General features: G+C 34.1%; 2 protein-coding genes and 1 long non-coding RNA gene across 3 annotated transcripts; 2 read left to right on the top strand and 1 right to left on the bottom strand.

The window, feature by feature from the left end:
* The first annotated feature begins 968 nt into the window (after positions 1–968).
* Positions 969–9,226, top strand: ABCG32 (pleiotropic drug resistance 4). The gene is made up of 24 exons (XM_022287342.2): positions 969–1,496; positions 1,740–1,860; positions 1,987–2,075; positions 2,165–2,249; positions 2,731–2,890; positions 2,959–3,035; positions 3,159–3,212; positions 3,615–3,705; positions 3,778–4,079; positions 4,158–4,439; positions 4,641–4,957; positions 5,047–5,207; positions 5,288–5,391; positions 5,485–5,644; positions 5,789–5,911; positions 6,019–6,110; positions 6,207–6,539; positions 6,624–6,914; positions 7,023–7,106; positions 7,211–7,344; positions 7,421–7,648; positions 7,772–7,943; positions 8,019–8,273; positions 8,787–9,226. The coding sequence occupies exons 1-24, from the start codon at positions 1,222–1,224 to the stop codon at positions 9,057–9,059; spliced, it is 4,263 nt and encodes a 1,420-aa protein (XP_022143034.1). The 5' UTR covers positions 969–1,221; the 3' UTR covers positions 9,060–9,226.
* A 304-nt stretch (positions 9,227–9,530) lies between these two features.
* LOC148209942 (uncharacterized) lies at positions 9,531–10,226 on the bottom strand. The gene is made up of 3 exons (XR_015793292.1): positions 10,127–10,226; positions 9,864–10,031; positions 9,531–9,769 (listed from the first exon to the last, which is right to left on the bottom strand). It is a non-coding gene; the product is annotated as an uncharacterized LOC148209942 (long non-coding RNA).
* An 8,387-nt stretch (positions 10,227–18,613) lies between these two features.
* On the top strand, positions 18,614–23,205 carry LOC111012987 (putative inactive receptor kinase At2g26730). The gene is made up of 2 exons (XM_088128103.1): positions 18,614–20,220; positions 22,112–23,205. The coding sequence occupies exons 1-2, from the start codon at positions 18,927–18,929 to the stop codon at positions 22,774–22,776; spliced, it is 1,959 nt and encodes a 652-aa protein (XP_087984229.1). The 5' UTR covers positions 18,614–18,926; the 3' UTR covers positions 22,777–23,205.
* Positions 23,206–27,560: the final 4,355 nt, after the last annotated feature.

The following is a 27,560-nucleotide window of genomic DNA, read 5'->3' as shown; positions in this document are numbered from 1 at the left end:
TCTTTTGAACGTGCCTTTTATCAAATAGAGCTTAACCAACCACCATATCACAATATGAGACAAAAGAGACTTACAACTTTTCATGGTACCTCTTACAATCTTTGTTGTTGAACAAAATATGAAATCTCTTCTTAAAACAATAAAATGTTTGTTCGTTTCCTAACAAATAATTGAGAATTTGCTCTATTCGAGCCATCTTTATCTTCAATAGCACATGCTCATCTAGAACTCAACCACATATTTGTTGGATGCAAACACACTATATTAACTAGAAGTACGTATTGTATAAGAACCATATCTTTCTTAGTATGAGTAGTTCACATGAAACAATAATAATTAAAAAAAATCATTGAAGAGACTTGTTATCCTAACAAATGATATAAGAATAATGCTTTTAACTCTATTGTATAGTGTCAATTTCATTAATCTCTACATTATTGAGATTCGATATAAAGTCTTAAAATTTTTCAACTTAAAAAAAAATTGTAATTTACACCAAAAAATACGGTGCTATTACATTACAAGTAATATGTCATAAAATTGGGTGACCATGTCAATGCTTAGTTGAAGAAAAAGCATAGAAAGCCAAACCCACCTTTCGCTTTACACAAATTTCAATTTTACCCTTTTCCGCAAAGCTACAAATGGACATTTACCCGCCCCTTTTAAACGTCCATTCATTCAGGGGTAGAATAGTCAATTCCCCCTTCCCCAACCGTTTTAATCAAAACCCTGCTCCAAGGTTTCCCCCCCACGCGCGCTTTTGTCCTGCTTAAAAACAACGCTTCCACCTCTCAGCGGAGAAAGGTCACCGAGGTAATTTCATAGCTGACGAGGCGAGTACTCGTGGTTTTGGTACGCGCGAGCGTGGGATTTGGTATGCTTGAGCCATCTCTTTTTGTCGTCCTTCCCGCGGCCATTAATGATCCTCCTCACGCTGCTCATCCTCTCTTCTTTACAAGTCTGCAACAGCAGAGATAGAGAGAGAGAGAGAGAGTTCAACCAACAAAGACTTTACAGAGAGAGAGAGAAGGAAAAAGCAGCCATTAATGCAGAGCTCAACCACCCATTCTTAGGGCAATATTAGTTCACTCAACTCAACACACAGAAAAGAGATAAACGACGCCGCAGATTCACCAATGTGACAGTCTCCGCTTCAAGCATTTGTCCATTTTCTCTCCTTCTCTGGCTGAGGAGTTCGTAGATCTCGGTCGCATTCCCATGTGGAACACGGCGGAGAACGTGTTCGTTCGGACGGCGTCGTTTAGGGAGGACGGAGAGGACGAGGAGGCGCTCCGGTGGGCCGCGCTCGAGAGGTTGCCGACGTATTCGCGTGTCCGCAGAGGAATTTTCAAGAACATTGTTGGAGACGCCAAGGAGATTGATGTCGCTGAGCTTGAGGCTCAGGAGCAGAAGCTTCTTATCGACCGTTTGGTTACTTCGGTTGAAGATGATCCTGAGATGTTCTTTGAACGAATGCGACGCCGTTTCGATGCGTAATTCTAATTCTCACCCTCCCTGCTAAATCCTCTCATAATTTTATATGTTTACTGCTCGTGTGTTGCGAAATCGTGTTTGGTTCATACGAACTCTTTTGGATTATGGCTCTGTGATCGTTTGAATTCGAGATAATGCTTGCCAGCGCCTTTTCCTGCTGAATTTTGCATTATCATTGACTCTTGAATTTTGCATTATCACTAAATTGGTTTGTTTACATTCTTTTACTTTATTGGTCGCAGAGTTGATTTAGAGTTCCCAAAGATTGAGGTTAGATTTCAACAGTTGACTGTAGAGTCGTTTGTTCACCTTGGAACCAGAGCTCTGCCGACTATTCCCAACTTCGTATGCAACATGACGGAGGTAGCGTAGAATTTACTCTCTGTATCTCCAATAGGAGTACGTCATTTGTTTGTTAATCAACTCTGGACAAATACCTTCTTCATCTGTTCTTCTGAAGGTACTTGATGTTTCTAAATATTGTGGCAGGGACTTTTGAGGAAGCTGAAAATATACAGCGGTAAAAGAAGCAAGTTGACAATTTTAGATAATATCAGTGGAATTATAAGACCTTCCAGGTAAACTCCTAGTTCTATCAATAATGGAGGTTGATTCTTTGATTATGTTTCTATTTTTAGACGTGACAAGATCATGAGCTCTTTTGTAGATTGACTTTGTTATTGGGTCCCCCGAGCTCGGGAAAGACAACTCTTCTTCTAGCCCTTGCTGGCCGCATTGGAAATGATTTACAGGTACTGAATAATTGAAACTTTAAACTTCACTGCAAAAACATTATTCATATTCACAATGGATTCGAACTTCTAGGGAAGTACATTTCTAACGATGGGAAGAATCATGTTAGATTACCCAAAAAATATATATATATATATATATATATATATATATATAAGCTAGCGCACACACATATATGTATATATATTACTACAATATGAGCTTGCATATGATTTTGGCAATGACTTCTCTAGTCCTCTGTACTTATTTTACTCCACGAATCTAACAAGTAATACAAAAAAAGTCTTTCGCACTGTCTTCTAATAATCTTCTATCACATTTGACCAGTGAGTACTAACAGTAGCAGAGTGCTTAGCTCATTGCACTACAACCTATAGAGATTGAATGTATTCCATATCTCCTGGTGTGTTCTCTGCTGACGTAACATTGAAGGCTAACTTCACTATTTTTTTAACTATTTGTTCTTAATTATTTGGTCAGCTATCAGGGAGAATAACATATAATGGGCATGGCTTCAACGAGTTTGTTCCGCAGAGAACAGCAGCTTATGTTAGTCAGCAGGACCGACATATTGCAGAACTGACTGTTAGAGAAACTCTTGATTTTGCAGGCCGCTGTCAAGGCGTTGGGTTCAAATATGGTAAGCTGTGAAAAATCATGCACTTTCACAGCTAATGCTTATGTTGATACTAATTTGAACTGTGACAGATATGCTCATGGAACTCGCAAGAAGGGAAAAGATCGCAGGGATAAAACCTGATGAAGATCTCGATATATTTATGAAGGTATGTGATACTTCATATATTTTCCCTTTTATCTTATTTTGTTTCTAACTGTTTTTTTGACTGCCACGATTATTTTAAATGATGAGTTTGACTGGTTATTAATTACTGTACTTTTCTCTCTAGTCATTGGCTCTAGGGGGTCAAGAGACGAGCCTTGTGGTGGAATACATTATGAAGGTACATCCAAGATGCTTTTTATACTTTGATATGTATGGAACTGCTAATACAAGTTACAACCTTGGTCCTGTTAAATTTCACCTCTTTTACGAATTATTCTCAAGATTCATGTGAAATATGACTGAACTTTCATTATCATCTTGTAAGTTGCTTTACTTTACTTTCCTTGATCTTGTACTGCAGAATTGTCAATTATGATGTTCTATTTGTGGAAAAGCTGGTAATCTGTTTAGTGTTTGACAGGTGGTTTTCACTAATTAATTAAATATACCTTAACTCATTAATTCAATGTAAAAATTTGAACAAACATAAGGGTTTTCTTAAAATTATATTCTTATGCGTTTTTTCTATGCAATACTTTGAAGTCATTGCTCCAGACCTGAAGTATTGATATATGCGAAGATTTTAGGGTTGGACATGTGTGCTGACACATTGGTTGGTGATGAAATGCTCAAAGGGATTTCTGGAGGTCAAAAAAAGCGCCTTACAACTGGTTTGTTTCCACCTCTTATACACAGATGAATTTATTAATATGAAAACTGATGGCGACAATGTGTGATTTCAGGCGAATTACTGATTGGTCCAGCAAGAGTTCTATTCATGGACGAGATATCAACTGGGCTTGACAGTTCGACTACCTATCAGATTATCAAATATCTTAGACATTCTACCTGTGCACTTGACTCAACCACTGTAGTTTCTCTGCTGCAGCCGGCTCCCGAGACATATGAGTTATTTGATGATGTTATACTTCTTTGTGAAGGCCAGATTGTTTATCAAGGACCCAGAGAAGCTGTTCTTGATTTCTTTGCAGCTATGGGATTCACCTGTCCCGAGAGAAAGAATGTTGCGGACTTCTTGCAAGAAGTATGCATTATAGAGATTGAACTGCGAATTCCCACTCTATTTTTGCTAATTTTTTTGTTTACTTACTAATGACTATAGGTTATATCAAAGAAGGATCAAGAGCAGTATTGGTCAGTTCCTGATCGTCCTTACCGATTTATCCCTGCAGCAAAGTTTGCCAAAGCTTTTCGTTTGTATGACATTGGGAAGAATTTGTCTGAAGAATTGGAAGTTCCTTTTGATAGACGTTATAATCATCCAGCTGCCTTGTCATCTTCTCAATATGGAGTAAAGAGGCGCGAACTTCTTAAGACCTCCTATTCAATGTTGAAGTTATTAATGAAACGGAACTCATTTATCTACATTTTTAAATTTATTCAGGTAGTAAGGAAGTTGTTCTCTACCATTTCTTATTGTTTTTCATTTTATATCTTTTATCTCCTCTTAGAAGATTGCATACAATTCATTTGTTGTTAATGCTGTGTTAGCTAGGATAAAACCTAACTAATGCAACCAGTATATACTCAACAATCGAAGAATCAAATTATCTGTAATGTTGTCCTCATTGTTTCTATATCGCAGTTACTATTGGTTGCGCTGATTACAATGAGTGTCTTTTTCCGGACAACAATGAACCATGACACAATAGATGATGGAGGACTTTATCTTGGGGCACTCTATTTTTCCACTGTTATCATCCTCTTTAATGGATTTACAGAGGTGTCAATGCTGGTGGCCAAACTTCCTGTACTTTACAAGCACAGGGATTTACACTTTTATCCAAGCTGGATATATACTCTCCCTTCTTGGATTTTGAGTATTCCATTTTCACTCTTGGAATCTGGTTGCTGGGTTGCAGTCACGTATTATGTGATTGGATATGATCCAGCAATCACTAGGTAAGTGATAAACTTGTGTTTTCCTTTTGAAATCGGTGAGATAACTATGTTGACATGGGTGGACTTGATAATGGATTCTTAATATGCAGATTCTTGCGACAACTCTTGTTATTCTTCAGTCTGCATCAAATGTCTATTGCGCTCTTTCGCCTCATGGGATCATTGGGCCGTAACATGATCGTTGCCAATACCTTTGGATCCTTCACTATGTTGGTTGTCATGGCACTTGGAGGATATATTATTTCAAGAGGTTCATAGAACATATTTTTATGTCAATGTAATTAACCCATGAATTATGCATGTATCACATCTGTTCTTTTATTGTAACAGATCGTATACCAAAGTGGTGGATATGGGGTTTCTGGTGGTCTCCTTTGATGTACGCCCAAAATGCTGCATCTGTTAATGAGTTTCTTGGACATTCTTGGGAAAAGGTAATATTCTTGTGCCTACAACTCTTAAATATCCTAGATGGGCACACATTTTTAACGATGTTGAACTTGTTTCTTTGCTCTCTGGTTTGGTAGAGCGCTGGGAACCATACAAGCATGTCACTAGGAGAGTCTTTGCTAAAATCACGCAGCCTTTTTACAGCAAGCTATTGGTATTGGATTGGCGTTGGTGCCTTGCTAGGATATGCAGTGTTGTTCAATATGCTATTCACATTCTTCCTGTCATACCTTAAGCGTAAGCAATCAGTTATAACTTATAAGCTCATTATATTTTTTTACTTCTGGCGCTATGTTAGCACCATAAGACTCTGGAAGAAGATAAAAATAATTGTGTTTCCAAATTACATTTTAAAGATTGGTTGCGTAACCTTGTTTCCAGCTTTGGGAAAAAGCCAAGCTGTAGTCTCCAAGGAAGAACTGCATGAGAGGGAGAAAAGAAAGAAAGGAGAAACCACTGTTGTTGAGTTGAGGCATTATTTGCAGTATTCGGGGTCGTTGAATGGTCTGCATCTGATAAGCTTTTTGAAAAACTTAGTATTGTTTTCCTTAGCCATTTGTCAAGTGCTGCTAAGCTAATTTTATATTTTCTCCATCTCAAATCTTTGGCAGGAAAGTATTTTAAACAGAGAGGGATGGTACTTCCCTTTCAACCACTTTCCATGTCTTTCAGCAATATTAATTACTATGTTGATGTCCCCATGGTGAGATTTGAATCCATTTCTTTATTCTTTATTTATTTATTTTTTTTTTTGGAAATTTCTTGATTTTTTATGATCTGATTTAAAGTATTGCTTCAGGAGCTGAAGCAACAAGGGATAACAGAAGACAGATTGCAACTCTTGGTTAATGTTAGTGGATCATTCAGGCCTGGTGTGCTTACAGCACTCCTAGGAGTCAGTGGGGCTGGGAAAACCACCCTCATGGATGTATTGGCTGGTAGAAAAACTGGTGGGGTCATTGAAGGCAGCATACATATATCTGGTTATCCCAAAAATCAGGATACATTTGCTAGAGTTTCTGGTTACTGTGAACAGACAGATATTCACTCCCCATGTTTGACTGTTATGGAATCACTTCTCTTCTCTGCTTGGCTGCGATTACCTTCAGATGTCGACTTGGAGACACAAAGGGTAAAACTCGATTGATGATTTCTTTTAAAGTTATTATGGTGTGTAATTAACATAATTGATACTTGGTGGTTCACATTGGTACAGGCTTTTGTTGACGAGGTGATGGAACTTGTTGAGCTTACTCCACTCAGTGGGGCTTTAGTTGGTCTACCGGGTGTTGATGGTTTATCAACAGAACAAAGGAAAAGATTAACAATTGCTGTTGAACTTGTAGCGAACCCATCCATAGTGTTCATGGATGAACCCACGTCGGGGCTGGATGCTAGGTCTGCTGCCATTGTCATGCGAACAGTGAGGAATATAGTTAATACGGGGCGTACAATAGTATGCACAATCCATCAGCCTAGCATAGATATTTTTGAATCCTTTGACGAGGTAACTTCCATTTTTCTCCAGGAGTTGCTTGCTTTGTTTATTTTTCTCTTCCCTCCATCCACTTTTTTCTAATGAAGTTCTTTTCAACGATGACATTCTATGCTGCAGCTTTTGTTAATGAAGCGTGGAGGAGAACTCATATATGCTGGTCCATTAGGGCCCAAATCTCGTGAACTTATCAAGTACTTTGAGGTAAAATTATTTATGGACGCATCTCTTTAATATTAACCAATTGCTAGATATTTGTGGAGACACAAATCCTCAGATGTCCTAGTATATTATATTATGTTATATAGGCTGTTGAAGGAGTGCCAAAGATCAAATCTGGGTATAATCCTGCTGCATGGATGCTTGAGGTTACTTCTGCAGTTGAAGAAAGTCGTCTCGGTGTGGATTTTGCTGAAGTTTACCGGAGATCAACTCTATTCCAGTATGCTCCTGTTCATTCTTTTATTTCATTCTGATACCTTTTCTTCACCTGACTAGGTCCACTTCTGTTGTTTCAGACACAATCAAGACTTGGTTGAAACCCTGAGCAAGCCACTTAGTAATTCGAAAGAACTAAGCTTCCCAACAAAGTATTCTCAGTCATCATTTAATCAATTTTTAGCTTGCCTGTGGAAACAGAATTTGTCTTACTGGCGGAACCCACAATATACTGCCGTGAAATTCTTCTACACTGTTATTATCTCATTGATGATTGGAACAATATGTTGGAGATCTGGTGCCAAAAGGTTTCTCCTATAATTTCTATCTGTTTATTATTCGATCTTCTTCCTTGTTATTTTCATGCTATCTCAACCAAATAGTCACTACGTCTACACGGTTATCATCTTTATTGTTTTCCCCTCTCACAGGGAGACCCAACAAGACTTATTTAATGCTATGGGATCTCTCTATGCTGCTGTTCTTTTCATTGGAATCACCAATGCCTCTGCTGTTCAACCAGTTGTTTCAATTGAGCGATTTGTCTCATATCGAGAAAGGGCTGCCGGGTTGTATTCTGCTTTACCATTTGCATTTGGACAGGTACTCCTCTTGATATTTTATTGTGTAGTAACTGACTTCTTGAAAGTTGCCTAATGCACTATTTTTCATGAATAGGTTGCTATCGAGTTCCCTTATGTGTTTGCACAGACAGTTATTTATAGCGCCATTTTCTACTCCATGGCTGCATTTGACTGGGCAGCTTTGAAGTTTATTTGGTATATTTTCTTTATGTATTTTACTTTGCTATACTTCACTTTCTACGGGATGATGACAACAGCTATCACACCAAATCATAATGTGGCTGCCATCATTGCTGCTCCCTTTTATATGCTTTGGAACCTCTTCAGTGGCTTCATGATTCCTCACAAGGTAATTACACTTTGATATCCTCTTACATACTTATAGTTGTTTGGCATCACAATTTTGCTAGATAATCCTATATCTCGTTCAAATTAAGCTAGGAGTGATGGAAACTAAGTCCAAACAAACTGTTAATGTTCATAAGAAATGTCTTTCTTATATGCTTATGATCCGTCGAGAAGTTACTCTCCTATTACACCAACCGATCTTATGTTTTTAACTTTTATTGAAATTAAATAGAGTGGGTCGATCTAACCACCCTAATTGACCCGGTATTACTAGATCTGAATAATGATTTCATAATCTATCCTCGGGTGTGAAAATGACTTTTTTTTCTACTCCCACTTCTAACTCTGTTCAAGCTTATATTCTCTTTTACCACTCCTTACATACGTGAACTAGTGGAGGCCTACCATTATTACTTATCTCACTCGAGTCAAATGACCATAGAAGCATCTTTTGGTTCTGTTTTGGTTATATTTATTCTGAGCTGACCTGAAGTTGCTGGTCTACTTCTCTCAGAGAATTCCAATATGGTGGAGATGGTATTATTGGGCAAATCCTGTGGCTTGGAGTCTATATGGACTCCAAGTATCGCAATATGGCGACGACAGTAAACTCGTAAAGCTATCAGATGGAATCAAGTCGATAGCGATACACGACGTTCTCAAGCATGTTTTCGGTTTCAGACACGATTTTCTGGGTGTAGCTGCCGTTATGGTATTCGGTTTCTGCTTGTTTTTTGCCACGATCTTTGCTTTCGCAATAAAATCCTTCAACTTCCAAAGGAGATGAGAGGTTGGATTTTGCATAAACTAAACTAATTCTTTTAAGTTATAAACAATATCAGAGGTTATAGATCCTGTATAGCAGTATGTATCTTTCAGATTAAATCACTCATTGTATACTTCTAGCTGGGATTTGTCTATAAGAAAGTAATAATAGATTCCTTTTCACAAAAATATTGATCATTAGTATTTGATTTGTTTGGAGGTAGTGAATTTTTCTTGGATAACTTGATCAGTTTATATTTTGCAAATAAAAACTACTCTTTTTACTTTCCAAAGGGTATTGTTAGGATTTCATAAAAGGTTATTTGTTTTTACATCTAAAAAATCCTTACACCTCGTTCTTGAGGGTGTGAAATATATATTAAAGATTTATAGTTTGATTTTTCTAAAATTCAAATATGGAGTAGAGTGTGGACATTCAGACGTCTAATATTCAGAAATTAATAATTTCTCCATCAATTGAGTTATGTTTAGGTTCGTGTGAAAGAATGCACTCTAGAAAAAAATTCACCAATTTATCGAGAACAAGAGACGAAAGCGTCAGTTATTAAAATAGAAATAGAAATAGAAGAAGATTGAATCGTATCTGGTCACTACAATGTGGCTATCCCGTAATAACCGTTTGCTTTCGAGTTTCGAATCTAAACTCTTCTGTGTTGGAATCTATACTCCACGGGATCTTCTATGGGCATCACGATCATCTTCAAGAAGTTTCTGTTTCATATAAATTTATAAAAAGAGCTTAAAAAAAAAAGAAAAAAAGAAAAAACCGGATTAGAAATTTAGAACAGAATTGGGATTTACGTACTAGGAGTTCCTCTGGGTCGAAACTGTGATCTCCATCATGAGGCAGCTGATCTTCCTGTTCTTTGTCGTCATCAATCACAATGATTGGAACTTCGGAGCTCTGAAACTTTTGTAAGCTTGGAGTTGGCTGCTTTAATGGCGTCTTCAATACCTCATCATCCAGTAGTTTCTGTTTCAGAGTGATTATTATTTTTAATATACAAAAAAGAAGGTACGAATTTGAAAGATGAACACAATACAGAAGTGGGTTTTGTTTTTACATACTTGGAAATTCTGTGGGATTAAACTACGCTCATCATCAAGATACTTCCTTATTTTCGCTTTTAATTCTTTTAGTGGATCAGCAGCAGTGGCCGTGGGGGGCTTAGCACCAAAATCTTCTACTGCTGGACCCTCCTATATTGCCAAATTGAGGAACCAGATCAAAAAAGAGAGTTAATTTTGTTAAAAAGTAATTAATATTTTTTAAACTTTGAATATTGTTTCTACTAAATTTCATAAAATTTAAAAGCTGTCTTTGTAAGTAGGGAATTTTGTCTTGATGTATTAGATACTATTTTAGTTCATAATCACCTATTAAACATTACTAAAAAAAAAAAGTTGAGTACCAATATAAATATTAGTTTAAAATACTATTTTGACCATCGTACTTTCGGCTTTCATGTACTCTTAAAATGTTCATTTTTGTGATGTGCTTTTAAACTTTGGTCCATTTTAGTTTCTATATTTTCAAAATGTCCTTGTACTTTTAAAATGTGCATTTGGGTCCCTTTATTTTATTTTTAATCACATTTTTTCTATCACAATTTCAACACAACATTACACTTAATATATTTATTAAAATGTAACCATGAATTTATATTAAATGGTTTTACATTTTTTCACGGTTTTTAAAAATATAAGGATCAAAATAAACAAATTACATGGATTAAAATGGACAAATGTTGAAAGTACAGATATGAAAATAAACGTTGTAAAACCAAATTGACAAAAAGTACGAAATACGGAGACCAAAATAATACTTTAACCTAGATATTCGTATTGTTTATTTATAATTTTTCCGAACTTGTCATCGATGTGGGACAAATCTTTCGATAATGATTAGATGACTGGTAAAGATTAAGGTTATTGTGCTAATAAAAAACATGTTGACTTTCACTTTGGAGTAGAAACGTATAGCTAATTAAGGAGGGATTTGAGATCAAAGCAACCTGAAAGAGTAGTGGAGATTTGGTTGAAAAATAGACATCCCAGAAGGCAGACCAGCACGTCGAAAGATAACCATTAGCCTCACTATTAATGCCTGTAAATAAAAACCAACACCAAATTAAACATATATCAAACAAAACAATTGTTCTTGTTCTTGTTTTTGTTTAGAAAACGCATAATGTAATATAAAATTGTAAAAGTTGATGGTTCTAGTAAATATACAGTGGAAAGTTTAAGTCTTTAAACCTATTTTGAACCTTTAAAATTTAGGGACCAAATTTATAATACTCTCTAACATTTTCTTTCGTATTTTTGAGCTTACCATGTTGAAGAATGGAATCCATTTTCAGCTCGGTTCGAAGGGACTTTGCTGTTGAATGAAGCTTCTTCTTGATGAGATAATCGTGTATGTACATATCTAGCCTAATTTTCAATCCCGAAATCAAGAAAAAAGAAATGTTCGCTCAATCTATAAACTTGAAGGATACCATATTAATCCATAAGTTAAGTCCGCAATATTCATAAGAATTTGTGGCAGGAAATAAAAGAATTCATCAAGAAAAAAGAACAGAAAGAAAGAGAAAATGAAAATGAAAGAAATTTACAATGTTTGGCAAGAAGGGTCGTGTTCTTCATTCTTGGACGTGATTATGGGCATGGCCATGGATGCTGTTCCTGCTGAATTAGAGCACTGCAAACTGTCTTTGGAAACTTTTTTTCCACAATTCTTTGATTTTCTTGTCATTTCGTACCAAAAAAAAACAACAACAAAAAGATTAAAAAATAAACTTTACTTTTGTTGCAATAATCTTGAAGAAATTGATGAATGATGATGAAGCTCAAAGAAGAAGCCTCTGAAACCAACCTCACTCTCCCTTATGTAGCTTTTCAACTGATTCCTAGGCCCAATACGTCGCCGTTTTTAACACATGACATAATAATTATCAGATGATATAATAATATTTAGTGACTCTTGGGAGGCAAATTTTGTAATTCCTCGAAATTTCTATGTTAGCAGAAATTTCAATTCTTTTTCTTTCTTCCGACCTCAACATGAATGAGATGTTTTTAAGTGTTGAACTATATTTATGTTGACTACATATAATTTTAACATCTTCAGAAAATAGTATAGCTGAAAAATGTTAAAATATGACAAGAGACTAAATTAAAATTTTTTAAAACTATAAAAACTTATTTAAAAATTAGAACTAGTTAAAAACTATATATTAATCATTATTGTTACGCAACATTATTTATCATACAGAAAAGAATTAAGGGGGTGTCAACTCTCCAATGTCCTCAACCCTTAGAACCAAAGGATGGATATATTGTTTATATTTAATAACACAAAATATTAAAATTAAAGGAAAAATAGGATACATATTAGGGTTCTTTATAGCTAATTCTGCCAAAACATATATATAATTTTTTTTCTTTCTTTTTGAGGAAAAAAACATATAGAGAAGATAATATTCTAAGTTAGTTGTCTTTTGGATTATTCATTTATTTGTTTGTAAAGAGTTGCCAATATATATATACTTACTTTTTTATTAAGTCACTCTATAGCAAATAGTTACTTGCTACCTTTTTTTTGTCTATGTTTACTTCTATTCTTTATATCTTCTTCCTTTATTTTCTATTGTCTTTTTTCTAATTAGAAAAAGAATACCAATTTAAAATTATTTATTTAAAATAAAATAAAACTCCCCAATTTCAAATTTTTATCCTCAATCCATATATCTTTGTCTCATTGCGTGGATATGACTTTGACACTTTAATTTTATGGAATTTAGAGGGTAAATTATGCCCTCCTCACTCATAAAAAAAATAAATAGAAAACAATATAAAGCATGAGATCATATTCATAACTCATGGAAAATAAATAGAAAACATTGTTATATCTCAATATGTATATTAAAAGGTGATCTAAAATTAACATTCAAATTCACACGTGAAAGAAAGAGCGTTGAGAATATATTAAATTACTAAAATTCTTATCCTTTTTTCATTTGACCTAATTTCGACAACTTAGGGTTAATTTGATGATTAAGAGGATATAGAATATTACCAGTCATAATCAAGTTAACAAACTTCAAATCATAAAGTTGAATTTATCTTCGAGTTATCTTATTTTTTTTCGATGTTTGTCTTTTTAGTGTAGGGAGAGTACTAGAGTGTTGTTATGTTGTCTGCATTTTAACAAAGGAAGCAAATGATATAAGGTCAAATTGGGTACTCCATACAACCATACTTCACACCAAAACTAAGCTTCATAAAGTGTACTGTGAATTGTGATGATGGGAAAGTGGTGGACCTTTGGCTGCTGTTATATGTCTCAGCTAAGAAGAAATGCTAAAAAAAGAAAAAAAAAAGAAAAAAAGAAAATCTTTTGATCGATATTAAGGCTATATATATAATTAATATCAATGTGACTAACTGAGGACTGACATGTGTCATGTTTAAATGGATCGTTTTCTCTTACTTTCAATCATTTGTAGTCAACTATTCTCTCTCCTGTCTTTCCCATTTAAGTTATGTTCAAGTCGGTCGTATTGTTGGTGGAATTTGAACATCCGACTAAAAAAAGAAATAAGATATGTCTTAACTATTGAACTATGCTGATGTATTAGCACTCTGATACGAGTTTATAGATTCGATGGAAGATGTGAAATTAATATTTCATAAAATTTAAATGTCATGGGGTAAAAATCAACAAAGTTTAATTAATGAACCAACCATTCTAAATGTGCATATAAATTTGTCTCTTTTTTTTTATTAAGGTATCTTAGAAAAGATTAAATTTAGCATCAATTGATTAGTGATTTTGTTAAGGACAACGGTACTGCAAGTACCCTGAATATCTCCACAATGGTATGATATTGTCCGTTTTGGGCATAACCCTCACGACTCTGCTTTTGGTTTCACTCAAAAGGTCTCTAACAATGGAGATAATTGTCCTCATCTACATATCATCGATCATGTTCTTCCGTAGCCAATGTAGGACTTTGTCTGTATTCCTTTTACAAACCCAACAGATTTAACGTGTGGTATCAGAGGAAAAGGTATTGTGTATTCTAACTTCTCCCCATTAGTATTTCATAAGCTTAAATTATTATTTTTTTCCAACCGTGATTTAACTTGGGTAAAGGAAGTAATTTTACAAGCGCTTTTTTTCAGCAAAATCTTACAAGTACTTCCTATACCATAACTCAGCCAAGATTTAAAAGAAAATGTTCTTGAACATGATTATTATGATTAATTGTACTATGCTTATTATGCTCTTTTGTTTGGCCTGAAGAATTTAACATGATTGTCAAATTTCAGCCTAAGTTTATGGAAGAAATCTCATGATAATTGACGCATTTAATTAAATTCTATATATTTTTACAATGCTACAATATTGTTTAGTTTGATCTAAATTCAACCAGATACATTTTCGAAAGAGATTAATATTTTTAAAAAATTAATATGCAAGAGAGAGAGAGAGAGAGAAAGACTATTTAATTAAAAAAAAAAACAATTTGAGATTGCAACATATATCACTCGGAGATATATGCTCATATGCTAAGCTAAGACAATCATATATGGCCAAATATTATTGATCTTTTCATCATGTTTGGTCTTAAACAAGTTGATAATAATTTTAAGTGTCTTTTCAAAGATATTAGATAAATAATTAAACCTTTATAAGAAACTTTATTCAAACTGTCAGAATCTTACTTCACATTTAGATATTAATCTCTCATTAATTTAACATAATATTAAATAATCCACATTTTTACTTCAATCTATATAATATCATCTTATTAATTATTGTTTTTTATAAATTAATATATATGCATCAACGCATCATTTCATTATATAGTTATAAGTTAGATTCCTCGATAATGATTTCGATTTCTAGTTACAAAATGTAATATTGATTAACAAATACTAAAAAAAAGTAAATAATTAAACATATCTAAAACCCTCTCTCTCTCTTTTTTTTAAATTACAAATTAATGATAGATATAAGAAAAAAAATAACAATTAAGGAAAAATATAGGTCTTATCTTGTCCGAATGTGGTTAGTTATAGACAATTATCAATAATCCGACCTGTCATAATTTAATCAGGCTTAGGTGGGCCCATTTTGGTGAAAAAAAAGAGTTATTTATTTAAAAATTGTAAAAGGGAATAATTTATAATAATATTTTTTGAAAAAACTAAAAGATTTAGCCAAATAGTATAATTTCTGCCATATGGCTAAATCATGGCCAGAAGAGCAAATATTGCTTTATTATAATTGGATGGAATGGGTTCTCTAACATGCTGTCCAAAAAGCTTTTCACATCTTTTCTTTTAAATTAAAAAAAAAAGTTTTTATCTTTTTCAGTTACGAGGTAAATGGGAGTGGAAGGATTCGAACCAACGATGGGTATCTGAAATTTAACAAATTTGTCCGTTGATGGAGTTTTAAACAAAATTCTTAATAAAAATTTTATTCTAACTAAGAATTGGGTGTTGGTTTTAATTTTGAATATGTATTGGTAAGGCAATCTAATTTTTACTTTTTAAGGAAAAAGATTAAGTTTCTATTGTACTTAATTGAGGAAGTCTTGATTTTAACATTTCAATTTTATCAAATTAAATTATCTGCTTGAATAAGTGGTAAATTTACTACTTGTTTAAAATTAAATTAAAAAAACTATCAAAGTTAATCGATTAATCTACATAAATCCAACAATTGAAATATTTCAACCTAAGCACAAAATCAAAACAGGTTAAAAAGAAAGCGTTCGATCAAACCTGATCAAATGCCAAAACCCATTAAAATAATCCAACAATTACGAAAAAAACCCAGTACCCAAAAATAATAACGTTATCTAGTCATAATAATACTCACAATTAACAACAAATCTCAAAAGGAAAAAAAAAACTCAACTAATTAATAACGGTAATTAATTAATTTCACTGTTTATTTAAGTTCATATAATTCATATAATTGAATATTCTTAGCACAAGAATATGTGTGGTAGATGTGTGGTAGAGATTTGAAAATATGCTTTAACCAATTGAGCTATATTCAGGCTGATAGTTGATTAGTTTAATTTAATAAAGTTAAAATTTTAGGAAAAAAAATTATACTATCGTATATCTGGAACTTTAAATTTTGTTCATTAACATCCTTGACTGGTGCAAAATTAAAGTTGTTGGGTAGAGCAATTGATTGGCAATGAAGAATTCATAGGTAGTGAAAAATAGGGGAAAAAGAACCATTCTAGAGAGAGAGAATGAGATGAAAGAGGAATCTCACCCAACCAATAAATAAAATAAAAATGATAATAAAAACAAATACAAAGGTGGCAATAAAAAAAAGAAGTTGAATATTAGAGAGAGAGTAATTGGAGTCCATTTGTTGGCATTTGCAGACAATTGTAATAAGACAAAAATTTATACCTCATTCTTCCATTTGGGATAATTTCCATGATGGGAATGAATTCTTATACAATATCATAGATATTTAATATACTTGTAAAGTAACTCAATACAGCTTTACCAATCAAAACTCACATCTTACATTTTGGCACTTTATAATATAACAAACAAATACTTCATTTTTTTGAGCTTAAATTTATCTTAGTTATAGCCAACTTGAAAAAATAATATACATATTTAATGTGTTGCCCTTTAAACTTAACTCAACGGTCAAGTGTGTATCTTCTATTTTGACATAAAACCTCAAATACTCTGAAACACTCTGTCATGTTTAGCAAATTGCACGGAGAAAGTCAAGGAATCAAATTCCTATGACTAACACTCTAGTGTTCTAGTATCTCTTTGACTAACTACTAATATAAGAAACAAGTCAATCATCTACTAAAGGCAAATAAGGAATAATAAATAAACTTTCTACTTTTACTCTACCTCTTTAAATTTTCACGAGTCTTGCTCACCTCTACACAACAGACTTCTGACTTGACCGTTAGAGTTCTTTACATTCCTTCTTTCATTCGCCAGCCAAAGAGATTGGAGTTGATAATAAATCTTCAAATATATGCATAAACTTTCTAGACTTTACTAATTAAGCTATAAAGATAAACATATAAGAAGTAAATACGATTTACAAGAAGTTAATAAAACTTATTGGTATGAATTGCAGGACTGAAAATTGTTTGTTTAATAACATTCCATTTAAAAGAGGTACTTATATGATATTGTCCGTCTTGGGTATAACCGTCACGGCTTTGCTTTTGGTTTCATCAAAAAGGTATCATACCAATAAAGATAATTGTCCATCTCTTATCTATTCATAATTATTCTCTTTCCTAACTAATTTGGGAATCTATTTGCACTCTCCTTGCAAACCCAACATATTGTTGTTTCGAAAAAGTGTTTATATAAAAAAAAAACACTTTACTTAGCCTCTCAACTCATTCGAAGTCGATTATAACTTAAAACAAATTCGACATAGGAATCTTAATCTATTAAACTATGTTCAGGTTGGTATTAAAACAAATTTGTTTATTATAATCTATCACTCTAGTTGAACCGATGAAAATTACACTAATTACAATTTACACTTAATTTTTAATTTTTATGTGTCTTATTGATCCTTAATAGAAATATGGCTCTTGGGTTCTACCGAAGTTGGATTTGGAAGCCCTTGTCAAAGTCAAATCTGCCGTTAATTTTCCGTTTACTAATCGAACGGTTGGTCTGCTTCGATTGGGTAGGTGATCAGATTATCAAAAGCAAAACACGATGGGACAATCAGGACCGTCAGATCTTGCTGGCCCCACAATGCCCTTAACGTGTATGATGTGCAAGCGTTGCAGTGGAACGACAAAATAAGTCACGGCCGTTTTATCCTCCGAGCTTTTCGAAATCCCACGCTCCAACTGCAGCGCGTGCATTTCACTGCCTTAGTTTAGGGAAAACTTTATTCCTAGAAATTTATGCTACATGTATAATTGGGTTTAGCTTTTCAAATAATAATAATAATAATAATAATTTGTCATTGAATTTAGAGGTTTTTTTTCTTTTAAATTTTAGGGAGTAAACAATACCACGATATATAATTTTAAAGTTAGAATGTGATTGAATTAACTTATTTTTTAGTAACAAATAAAAATTACTTTTCAAATAATCAAATAGATTTGTAATCATTTTTTTTAAATAACCACTTTAAAATTGATATCCAAAAAAGTGATAGACCGAAAATCATTTAGAATTACTTTATGAAAATTTAATATTTGTAGAATCACTTTTAGATATAATAGAATCGAAATAACTAGGAAATTAAAATCCCTTCTAAGAAGATGTAAATAACACATAAATATTTTATTAAAATTCTTTTCCTTCAAAAAAGTGGTTAAAAAAATATAAAATTATTTACAACTCAACACTGCCGTTAAAACTCTATTTCCTGTAATTTTTTAAAAATTGTTTAATTGCAAGAACTTTATAATTTCTCAGTTATTTCACTTTAAATTCCAAGACTTAGCATCCCCAAGCCTTGCCGAAATGGTGGCCCAAATGGCCGGAGGGTAATTTAGGAATAGTATTTACAATTTTATTTTAATAATTATTTATAAAAGTAAAATTGAGTAGTACTATGAGTAGACTGCAGGAGCGAAAGAGCGCGTGGGAGAACGGGGAGGAAGCGTTGTTACTTCTTCTTCTTCGTTGTTCCTCTGGATTTCACTGCGACAGTTTTCAAAAGATAAAAAGAGGAAGCGTTTCCAATGCTCCTCTGCTACTGCCACCACCATTACAACATTACATTTCTCTCTCTCTCATGGCTTTTCGCCCGCAAACCATTTCTGGTTTAACAACCCTCCCTCTTCTCTAATTCCTTCTCCGAACCCCATCAATGGCGGCACTCGCTCTTTACTCTGCCTTTCTTCTTTTCCTTCTTCTCCTCACTCGCCGGGTCGACTCCGAGCCCACTCAGGATAAACAAGCGCTCCTCAATTTCCTCTCTCACACCCCACACGCCAATCGCCTTCAATGGAATCCCTCCACTTCCGTCTGCAATTGGGTCGGCGTTGAGTGCGATTCCAACCAGTCCTTCGTCTACTCTCTCCGTTTGCCCGGCGTCGGCCTTGTCGGTCCCATTCCTTCCAACTCCATCGGCGATTTGACTCAGCTCCGAGTTCTCAGTCTCCGCTCCAATCGTCTCTCCGGTCAGATCCCCTCCGATTTCTCCAATTTGACAATGCTGCGGAATCTCTACCTCCAGGACAACGCTTTCTCCGGCGACTTCCCCCCGAGTCTCACTCGCTTGACTCGCTTGACTCGTCTAGATTTGTCTTCCAACAACTTTTCTGGCCCGATTCCGCCGTCTGTCGACAATCTCACTCACTTGAGTGGATTTTTCCTGCAGAACAATGGATTCTCCGGTTCAATCCCCGCCATTCCCGCCGTCAATTTAACGAGCTTCAATGTCTCCCACAATAATCTCAACGGCTCCATTCCCAATTCGCTGTCGAAATTCCCGGCCTCCTCATTCGCCGGAAACCTAGATCTCTGCGGCGGGCCGTTCCCATCGTGCAATCCATCCGCTCCCTCGCCGGTCCCATTCGAAAATCCACCAAACTCCGGCGGTGGAAAATCCAAGCGGCTCTCCACATCCGCGATCATCGGCATCGTCGTCGGCTCCGTCGTCGCCGCGCTCGCTCTACTCCTCCTCCTCATCCTCTGCATTCGCAACCGCTCCCGCCAACATGTCTCGAAGTCGCCAAAACCACCAGCAACAGCCACGGCGGCGCGTGCGGTTGCGGTTGCGGAGGCCGGAACATCGTCGTCGAAGGACGACATCACGGGGGGATCGGTGGAGGCCGGGGAGAGGAACAAGCTGGTGTTCTTCGAAGGCGGAGTGTACAACTTCGATTTGGAAGATTTGCTCCGGGCGTCGGCGGAGGTGCTGGGGAAGGGGAGCGTCGGAACGTCGTACAAGGCGGTGCTGGAGGAAGGGACGACGGTGGTGGTGAAGCGGCTGAAGGATGTGGTGGTGACGAAGAAGGAATTCGAGACGCAAATGGAAATTGTGGGCAACATTAAACACCAAAATCTGGTTCCCTTCAGAGCTTTCTATTTCTCCAAAGACGAGAAACTTCTGGTTTCCGATTACATCCCCACCGGAAGCTTGTCGGCGAGCCTCCACGGTAACTGCCCTCTTTTTTTTTTTTTTTATTTACATTTCATCATTAATATTTCTTTAAAAAAATTATAGGTTGGAATTATAATTTTCGGTTTAATGAAGGTGGAAATTTTGAGGGGGAAAAATGGAGATGGGTGACAGCGCATGGGGTGCTTTTTGGTTAGGAGTTCACATTATGAGCATGTTAGAAATGGAGAAAAAGTATAAGAAAATAACTTTATTCAAGTTTTCGTGTTAATTATTTATTATAAATGAAGGAGTGTTTTTTTTTTTTTTTTAATATTTGAGGTATAAATTTAATGCCGACCAGCTCAAAATTTTACTTGCTTTTAAATCCACACTGTCGTGAGACATTCTTAGTTTTCTCAGACATTCAGCATTCTTTCATGTTTTCTCTCCCGTTTAATCCTCCTTCATCATGCTAAATTACTATTTTAGCCCTCATTTCTATTCGGTGTTCAAGTTTTAATTAACCATTTTATTTTGAAAATCATATTTGGTTGCTCACATTTTTGTGGTATGTTTTGACTCCTCCTAGAAACACATTTGTATTTTCAGCCATATTTCAAAAAATAAAAACAAAATTTTCAAAATTACTTTTTTTAGTTTTCAAATTTCAACTTGAATTTTGAAAATTGCCTTAAAAAGTATATGCAAAAGAAAAAAAAAAAGGAGTTTTCAATAACAAAAATAGAAAAGAATCAAGCCAGACTTTAGTTTTTATGATAATGTCATATGACTTCTTTGTTTTAAATATCGACTAAAAAAAAATAAAGATAGCATTTGTTAACACAAGGAAATTATAGGAGATTTAACAAAATTAGATGCTTAAAATGATAATCAAACTTTTCTTTTCTTTTTTATTTTTTTTGGTTCATTTTTTTTGTTTTCCTTGAGATGCAAACTTGGGGTGGTTCTTTCTATGATGACCCAGAAACAGAGACAGAGGGAAAAGTTATAGAGAGAGAGAGAAAAGAAAGGGTGGCTTGTGAATAAAGAAAGGCAGGGAGAAATGGGTCACTCACTGCAGTGTTGATTTTCTGTAGCTCAAAGTTGGTGACATGTTTTCTTTTTTTTTTTTTTTTTGGGTTGCTTTAAACGTATAATTGAAGCCTTGGCTTTAGGCTTTTAAAGCAGGCCTCACTTTGCTTCTTCTGCCACTTCTGAAAATGATAATGCCCAACGCTTTTTCCAGTACAATTTGGCCCTGCCATTCTTTTTCCCCTTTCCACAAAAGTCCCCACTCCTCCCCCTTCCTTCACTGCCAAAATCTTGCACACACAAACTAATTCCAAATTCCATACCATCAAGTGATTGTCGTAACTTGATATTGTTTGCTTTAGATATAACTTTTATGATTTTGTTTTTAGTTTCATTCAAAAATGTCTCGTACCAATTGAGATAATTATCTTCATCTATATGTCATGGATCATTTCCACGTCGAATAAACATGAGATTTTGTTTGCATTCTCCTCACAAATCCAACGTATAGGTGTTTGGGAGGGGTTAGATTTAAGTGGATTTAGGTTAAGATGTCGAATTTCTATTTATAGGGTGGATTTGTCAAGCTAGAAATATTTCAAACAAAACCCGAATTTCAGTAGTACTCCAAACTCTGGCTCCCTTTCTCGTCGTTGGAAATGCAACCAAAGTCTCACACTGGTTAAATAAAATAGAAATCATAGATATATAAGAGAGACAATTATCTCCACTAGTATGAAGTCTTTGAGAGTTATACTCTGTATAGATACTTGGTTGTACGAGGATACTATTGTCCTCCCCACTCGTTCCTTAAAATTCATAATGAAAGTGTAGGAGTTCCAACATAGGATTTTCAGCTTTGATAGATTTTGTTAAATTACGAAAGTGTAATGTTAACAATTTTGATGGCGCAGGGAGTAGAGGGTCCGGGCGGACCCCGCTGGACTGGGATTCAAGAATGAGAATAGCGGTGAGCGCCGGCAGGGGGCTGGCCCACCTCCACATCTCCGGCAAGGTGGTTCACGGCAACATCAAGTCATCCAACGTCTTGCTCCGCCCCGACCACGACGCCTGCATCTCCGACTTCGGCCTCAACCCTCTCTTCGGCACCGCCACGCCGCCCAACCGGGTCGCCGGATACCGTGCCCCGGAGGTCCTCGAGACCCGCAAAGTCACCTTCAAATCCGACGTCTACAGCTTCGGCGTTCTCCTTCTCGAGCTCTTGACCGGAAAGGCCCCCAATCAGCACTCCCTCGGAGAGGAAGGAATCGACCTTCCCCGCTGGGTCCAGTCCGTCGTCCGGGAAGAATGGACCGCCGAGGTGTTCGACGCCGAGCTCTTGCGATTCCACAACATTGAAGAAGAGATGGTTCAGTTGCTGCAGATCGCAATGTCGTGCGTTTCCACGGTCCCCGATCAGCGTCCGGCCATGCCCGAAGTTGTACGGATGATCGAGGATATGAACAGAAGCGAGACCGACGACGGCTTGCGCCAGTCCTCCGATGACCCTTCCAAGGGCTCCGACGTCAACACGCCGCCGGCGGAGTCGAGAACCCCACCAAGAGTCATCACACCATAGAAAAAGACTCGTCTGTGAAAATGAATTTTCTCGGGAAACAAACAGGCGTTAAGGGCTCAGAAGATGGTGAATGTTGGTGGGGCCTCCTTCAAAATGTGCATAAAAAAGGGAAATTCAGTGATTGAGGGAGGGGAGTGGTCCAATTCTTCCAATTCCCTTTGTATTTCTTCAAGTTATTTTATTTTTATTTTTATTAATTTGGTTTCTTTTTTTTTTTTTTTTTAATTTTTAGTTTGCAATGATTTTACTAGATGGGGAGGGAAAATGAAATCTGTATCAGGAGTGATTGGGATGTGGCATGGAAGATGGTGGTTGGAAAACTTGGGAGTTGGCCTTGTGGTCAAAAGAGATTTTTATTTATTTTATTTGAATTTCTCATTCTTATTTAGGGTCTTTTTTTAATTCATAATAAATTATTTTGAGTTTCTATTTGTACATCTTCAAATTATCAAAATGTTTGACTAACGTTGGCGGTGTGACATTTGTAACACTTAAATCAAGTGGAAAAAAAAAAGAGAAAAGAAAACCATAGCTAACAATTAAAAAGTTGTACATTTCAATCGAGAATCTCGAGTAATTGACTATGCTGCAAAAGTAGCGAAAGTGATGATAAACCAAAAAAAAAGAAAATCCATTGTTTTAAAATTTTTTGCAAGTTTGATTAATTGATTGTCTTATATGAAATGATTAATTTTTGCAAGTTTGAATCTTTCTTTTAATAATATGAATGGTTCCTATTTTTATGACGTTTTTGTCTTTTTATAAACTCACTGTAGTTTTCACTATAAACATGAAAAATTACAAGTGTATATATAATTCAACACCTCTCAAGTCTTACCCTTCAATCACAATCAAAAGGAACAATTGGCTCATGAATAATTGTTTAAAGAATTTGTGTACTTATGCATGTTATATTGACCTTTTTGTTACTTTAGTTCTTCAAGTTTTTATAAATTTCAATTGAAAAGGTGGTGAGTGAGCGTGGATGTTGGATCTAACCGCCCTTATTTTATGCATGTATCTAGTTTATTAAAATCGTACCATCACTTATCATGGTATGCTAAATTTTTCTTATTAATTCAACTAACAGTGTTTAGGAAAGAAACTTATTAGAAACAAAATCGAATAAATTAAATCTGCAATGCTAGCTTAATAAATCTAAAGGGTATTATCAATACAATCTTAAACTCAAAATAGACGATAACGTAGCTATATATACTAACCCAAAGGAACCTAGCCAACCAAAACTACCTTTTCCCACAACTCTTAGAGAGATTTTCTTATTTGTTCTCACTTTTTTTATTTTTTATTTTTTTGGGTATTGTAAGAGAGAAGCAAAGCTTTTTCTTGTTAGTGTTACATACAAGCTGGCAATGAGACCAAGGGGGCAAATCAGGACATTATTTGTACCATTAAAATTGACTTGGAAAAGATAAAAATGTTTACTTTTTTTTTTTTATCATGTGGCACATGGGCATGCAACCTAACCCTAGCTTCTTTTATACCCTTTTTGCTCACTATTTCAAGTTCCATCAATTCAATTCAACCCAAATTATTTTAATATTATATATACTTATTTATCTTAACCCATATTTCGAAATTCGAATTCTTCAAATGGTTGTCTTTTGTAATGTCCTTCGGGAAAATAAAGTTTTAAACAATTAATTTCTTGATCAACGTACTAACCATTGAATACAATAATATTTGGTCAAATCAATGAATGCCAACATATCAAATTATGCAACCACTTCTCATCAATATATAAATAATATCTATATACGTAATTATTTATAGATACCATTCAAAAATGGGCAACTAAGGAATAGAAATGTATAAATGAAAAGAGAGAAAATATATTTTCTTTTTCAAAAAATAACTAGCTGGACATTTTTTAAGGATTTTTTTTAAATAATGTTTTTATTTAAACTTATTTTTAAAATAATACTGCGTTAAATAAAATTAACAAAAAAAAATACATTTTTTGAAATTTATTCCAAAAATAATGCTTTCGAAATTAATCCCCTACTTGGTTGTCTCTTCAAAAGACGACCATGTCACTTTTATTAGTTGGAAGGACGTGGCGCTTTATTGGCGCCTCGTCTGATTTTGTCGTTTCTTGAAGAGACGACCATGTGTTAGAATACATCCCAAGACCGTTTGGAGACGATGGAACCACTTGGATTTTTGGGAAATAATAAATATTATTATTTATTATATTATATATTAAAAAGTAGAAATTTTTGGAGTAAACCAAATAGTGGCGCAGTGGATGATAGTTCAATTTTCTTCCTTCTTCTTCAAGAGATGACCAAGTGAGAGATTAATTTTGAAAGCATTGGAATAAATTTCAAAAAATGCATTTTTTTGTTAATTTTATTTAATGCAGCATTATTTTAAAAATAAGTTTAAATAAAAACATTATTTAAAAAAAATCCCATTTTTTAATGATGGTAAATAGAAAGAGACCTATTGGTAAGTATCTAAATATTATTTTATATCCAAAAATATTTGGCTGCAACTAAATCTTGTCCTCACGGTTATTCAAAATTTTACAACTCATTATTTAAAAAGAAAAAACTTGTTTTTTACATTTTTCTCTCGTATATATAATGGTGGTCAGGACAATAATATAAACGATTAAAGAGTCAAGTATTTTTTATATATATTTATAAATAAATATAAGTGTCAAAGTCTGTGTAGATAATATAGTTTATAGATCATATATTGGAGCATAGTGTAAAAGTTTTTACTCCATATTTTATTAAATGGCTTCGTTCCAAAGTAGCTGCCCATATCCCAAAATTTGTACCCAAAATTACATAACCAATGAGACAGCATCTCTTGTACTAAAGTCCTTTACTATACCAACCCTAAACCCTTTTGTTTGTACGTCTCTCTCTCACATACCCTTAATGGAAGAGGGCCTTTTAGTTTTTTTTTTTTTTTTTAACTTTTTTTTTTATAATTTACCCAAATCGATGGTGTGTGGCTTCCGAGCTTGAATCTAAGACTTCATGGGAGGTGATAGCACAAGGCTTAAGACCCTTGCCACTACACCATCCTTCAACAACAATTTCTTGTTTCTTTCCAATTTTTTTTAAATAAAAGCATCATTTTATCATTCTTGACTTATAAAATGAACCAACGTAACATACAAATTTTGAATATTTAATTTTTAAAATTAAATTTCATATAAAAATTATAAATTTTTAATTTTAACTAAAATACTAGAGAACCATAAACAAGAAATTATTACGAAAAATATTAAAAGTCCTGCACATAAATTTGTTTCTATTTACTTAAAAAAGATGAGAAATTGGTAATGTTCATCTTGTTTTTCGTTTATTATTTTTTTTAATAAAGAAAAACAAAATATTTATTGTTAGTAAAAAATGATAAAACGATTTTTTTATTTATGTTTTGAAAAACATTAGACACATAGACAATAAACTTTATTAAATGAGGGACCTTAAGGCCTCTTTGGCTTGTTTGGTGATGTTACCGCTTCTTGTTTAATTTTTTATTTCTCATTATATTAAGAAAACTAAGTATTTGACAACCATGTAGGTTTATTATTTCTCATTTTTTAGAAACATTCTCAAAACTATATAGAAATTTTGGAAATAACAAAAACAAATTTCTTATTTTTTTGTGAGTTTGTTCGAAAACATAAAGAAAAATATTGTTTTATCATTATTGGATCGGTAGGTGTTGGAGGCATGTAATTTTATTTTTATTTATTAAAATGAATGAAACAGAAAAAAGGAACGGAAACATTACCAAACGCCCCATCGATAACTAATTTCTAATGCGATAAAGCACACTTGCTCTTATTACTCTTTTTCAACTCTCACTAACCTGATCTCTACGACCTCTATATGCACATATTATATCTATCATCTTCTTCTTTTTAAACATTTTTATTTTCTCTCACAAATTTCATTTTACAACCATTTTCTTACATTAATTTTGGTTATACAAAGATTTTCACTAACTTAACATATATTTATGTTTTTTTGCACTTAACTTGACAACAACTATGTTAATTATTAGTTTCATTGTTTTTACAAAAGTAAGCTTGTTTACCCAATAACAATTTATTTGTTTTGCAATCCAGTTTTACTAACATTGTTTAAATTATATTCAAATTTTAAATACTAAAAAATAATAATTTTCAAGTTTTTGAGATCTAGTCCAGAATTCATATGTGATTTTTAGGATAATGGAATGCAAGGAAATTATAATTTGTAAACAATCAAGTTTAGTTTAATTTTTAAAAACCATAAAACTGAAAATAAAACCGTTTCACATTAATGAGACCTAAAAAACTTATTATTTGATATCTGTATACATTTCTATCATATATTATAATTAGAAAAAACTTATTAATTATTTGAATCTCTATATCATTTCCATCACGAATTATTAAAACCTTAATCATGTCCAGAGGAACATATTTCTTTGCCAATCGATTGAATTGAAGCCTGTAGAAAAATTAAGTTTCTTGTCTTGAAAGTAAATTTCAATAATTGGAAAAGAGCTTTTTTTTTTTTTTTTTTTTTTTTGCTGATCAAAATTGGAAAAGAGCTTTGAACTTGGGGATTTTAGTCATTTCTCATTACCTAATTAATTACCAGCAATAATTCATGTATTCTTTAGTTACATTAATTCTGGTTGGACCAAACAAAACCTGTTAATTATGTTCGGTGGTTAGGAAAAGAACTTTAAGAAACATTCATTTCAGTGGAAAAGTAGTCGGCCCAGGCCCAAATTTTCTGGCCCAT

Source organism: Momordica charantia, assembly GCF_013281855.1.
Source record: "Momordica charantia cultivar OHB3-1 chromosome 8 unlocalized genomic scaffold, Mcharantia_2.0 BLBB01000008.1, whole genome shotgun sequence".
NCBI classification, from domain to species: domain Eukaryota; kingdom Viridiplantae; phylum Streptophyta; class Magnoliopsida; order Cucurbitales; family Cucurbitaceae; genus Momordica; species Momordica charantia.
This window is presented reverse-complemented; position numbering and strand designations above follow the sequence as displayed.

Excerpts from the sequence above, each read along its gene's own strand:
- ABCG32 (XM_022287342.2), top strand. The coding sequence starts at position 1,222 with ATGTGGAACACGGCGGAGAACGTGTTCGTTCGGACGGCGTCGTTTAGG. Across the intron at positions 1,497-1,739 it reads ATGCGACGCCGTTTCGATGC|AGTTGATTTAGAGTTCCCAA; the intron begins GTAATTCTAATT and ends TATTGGTCGCAG. Across the intron at positions 5,645-5,788 it reads CTTCCTGTCATACCTTAAGC|CTTTGGGAAAAAGCCAAGCT; the intron begins GTAAGCAATCAG and ends CCTTGTTTCCAG.
- LOC111012987 (XM_088128103.1), top strand. The coding sequence starts at position 18,927 with ATGGCGGCACTCGCTCTTTACTCTGCCTTTCTTCTTTTCCTTCTTCTC. Across the intron at positions 20,221-22,111 it reads CTTGTCGGCGAGCCTCCACG|GGAGTAGAGGGTCCGGGCGG; the intron begins GTAACTGCCCTC and ends TTGATGGCGCAG.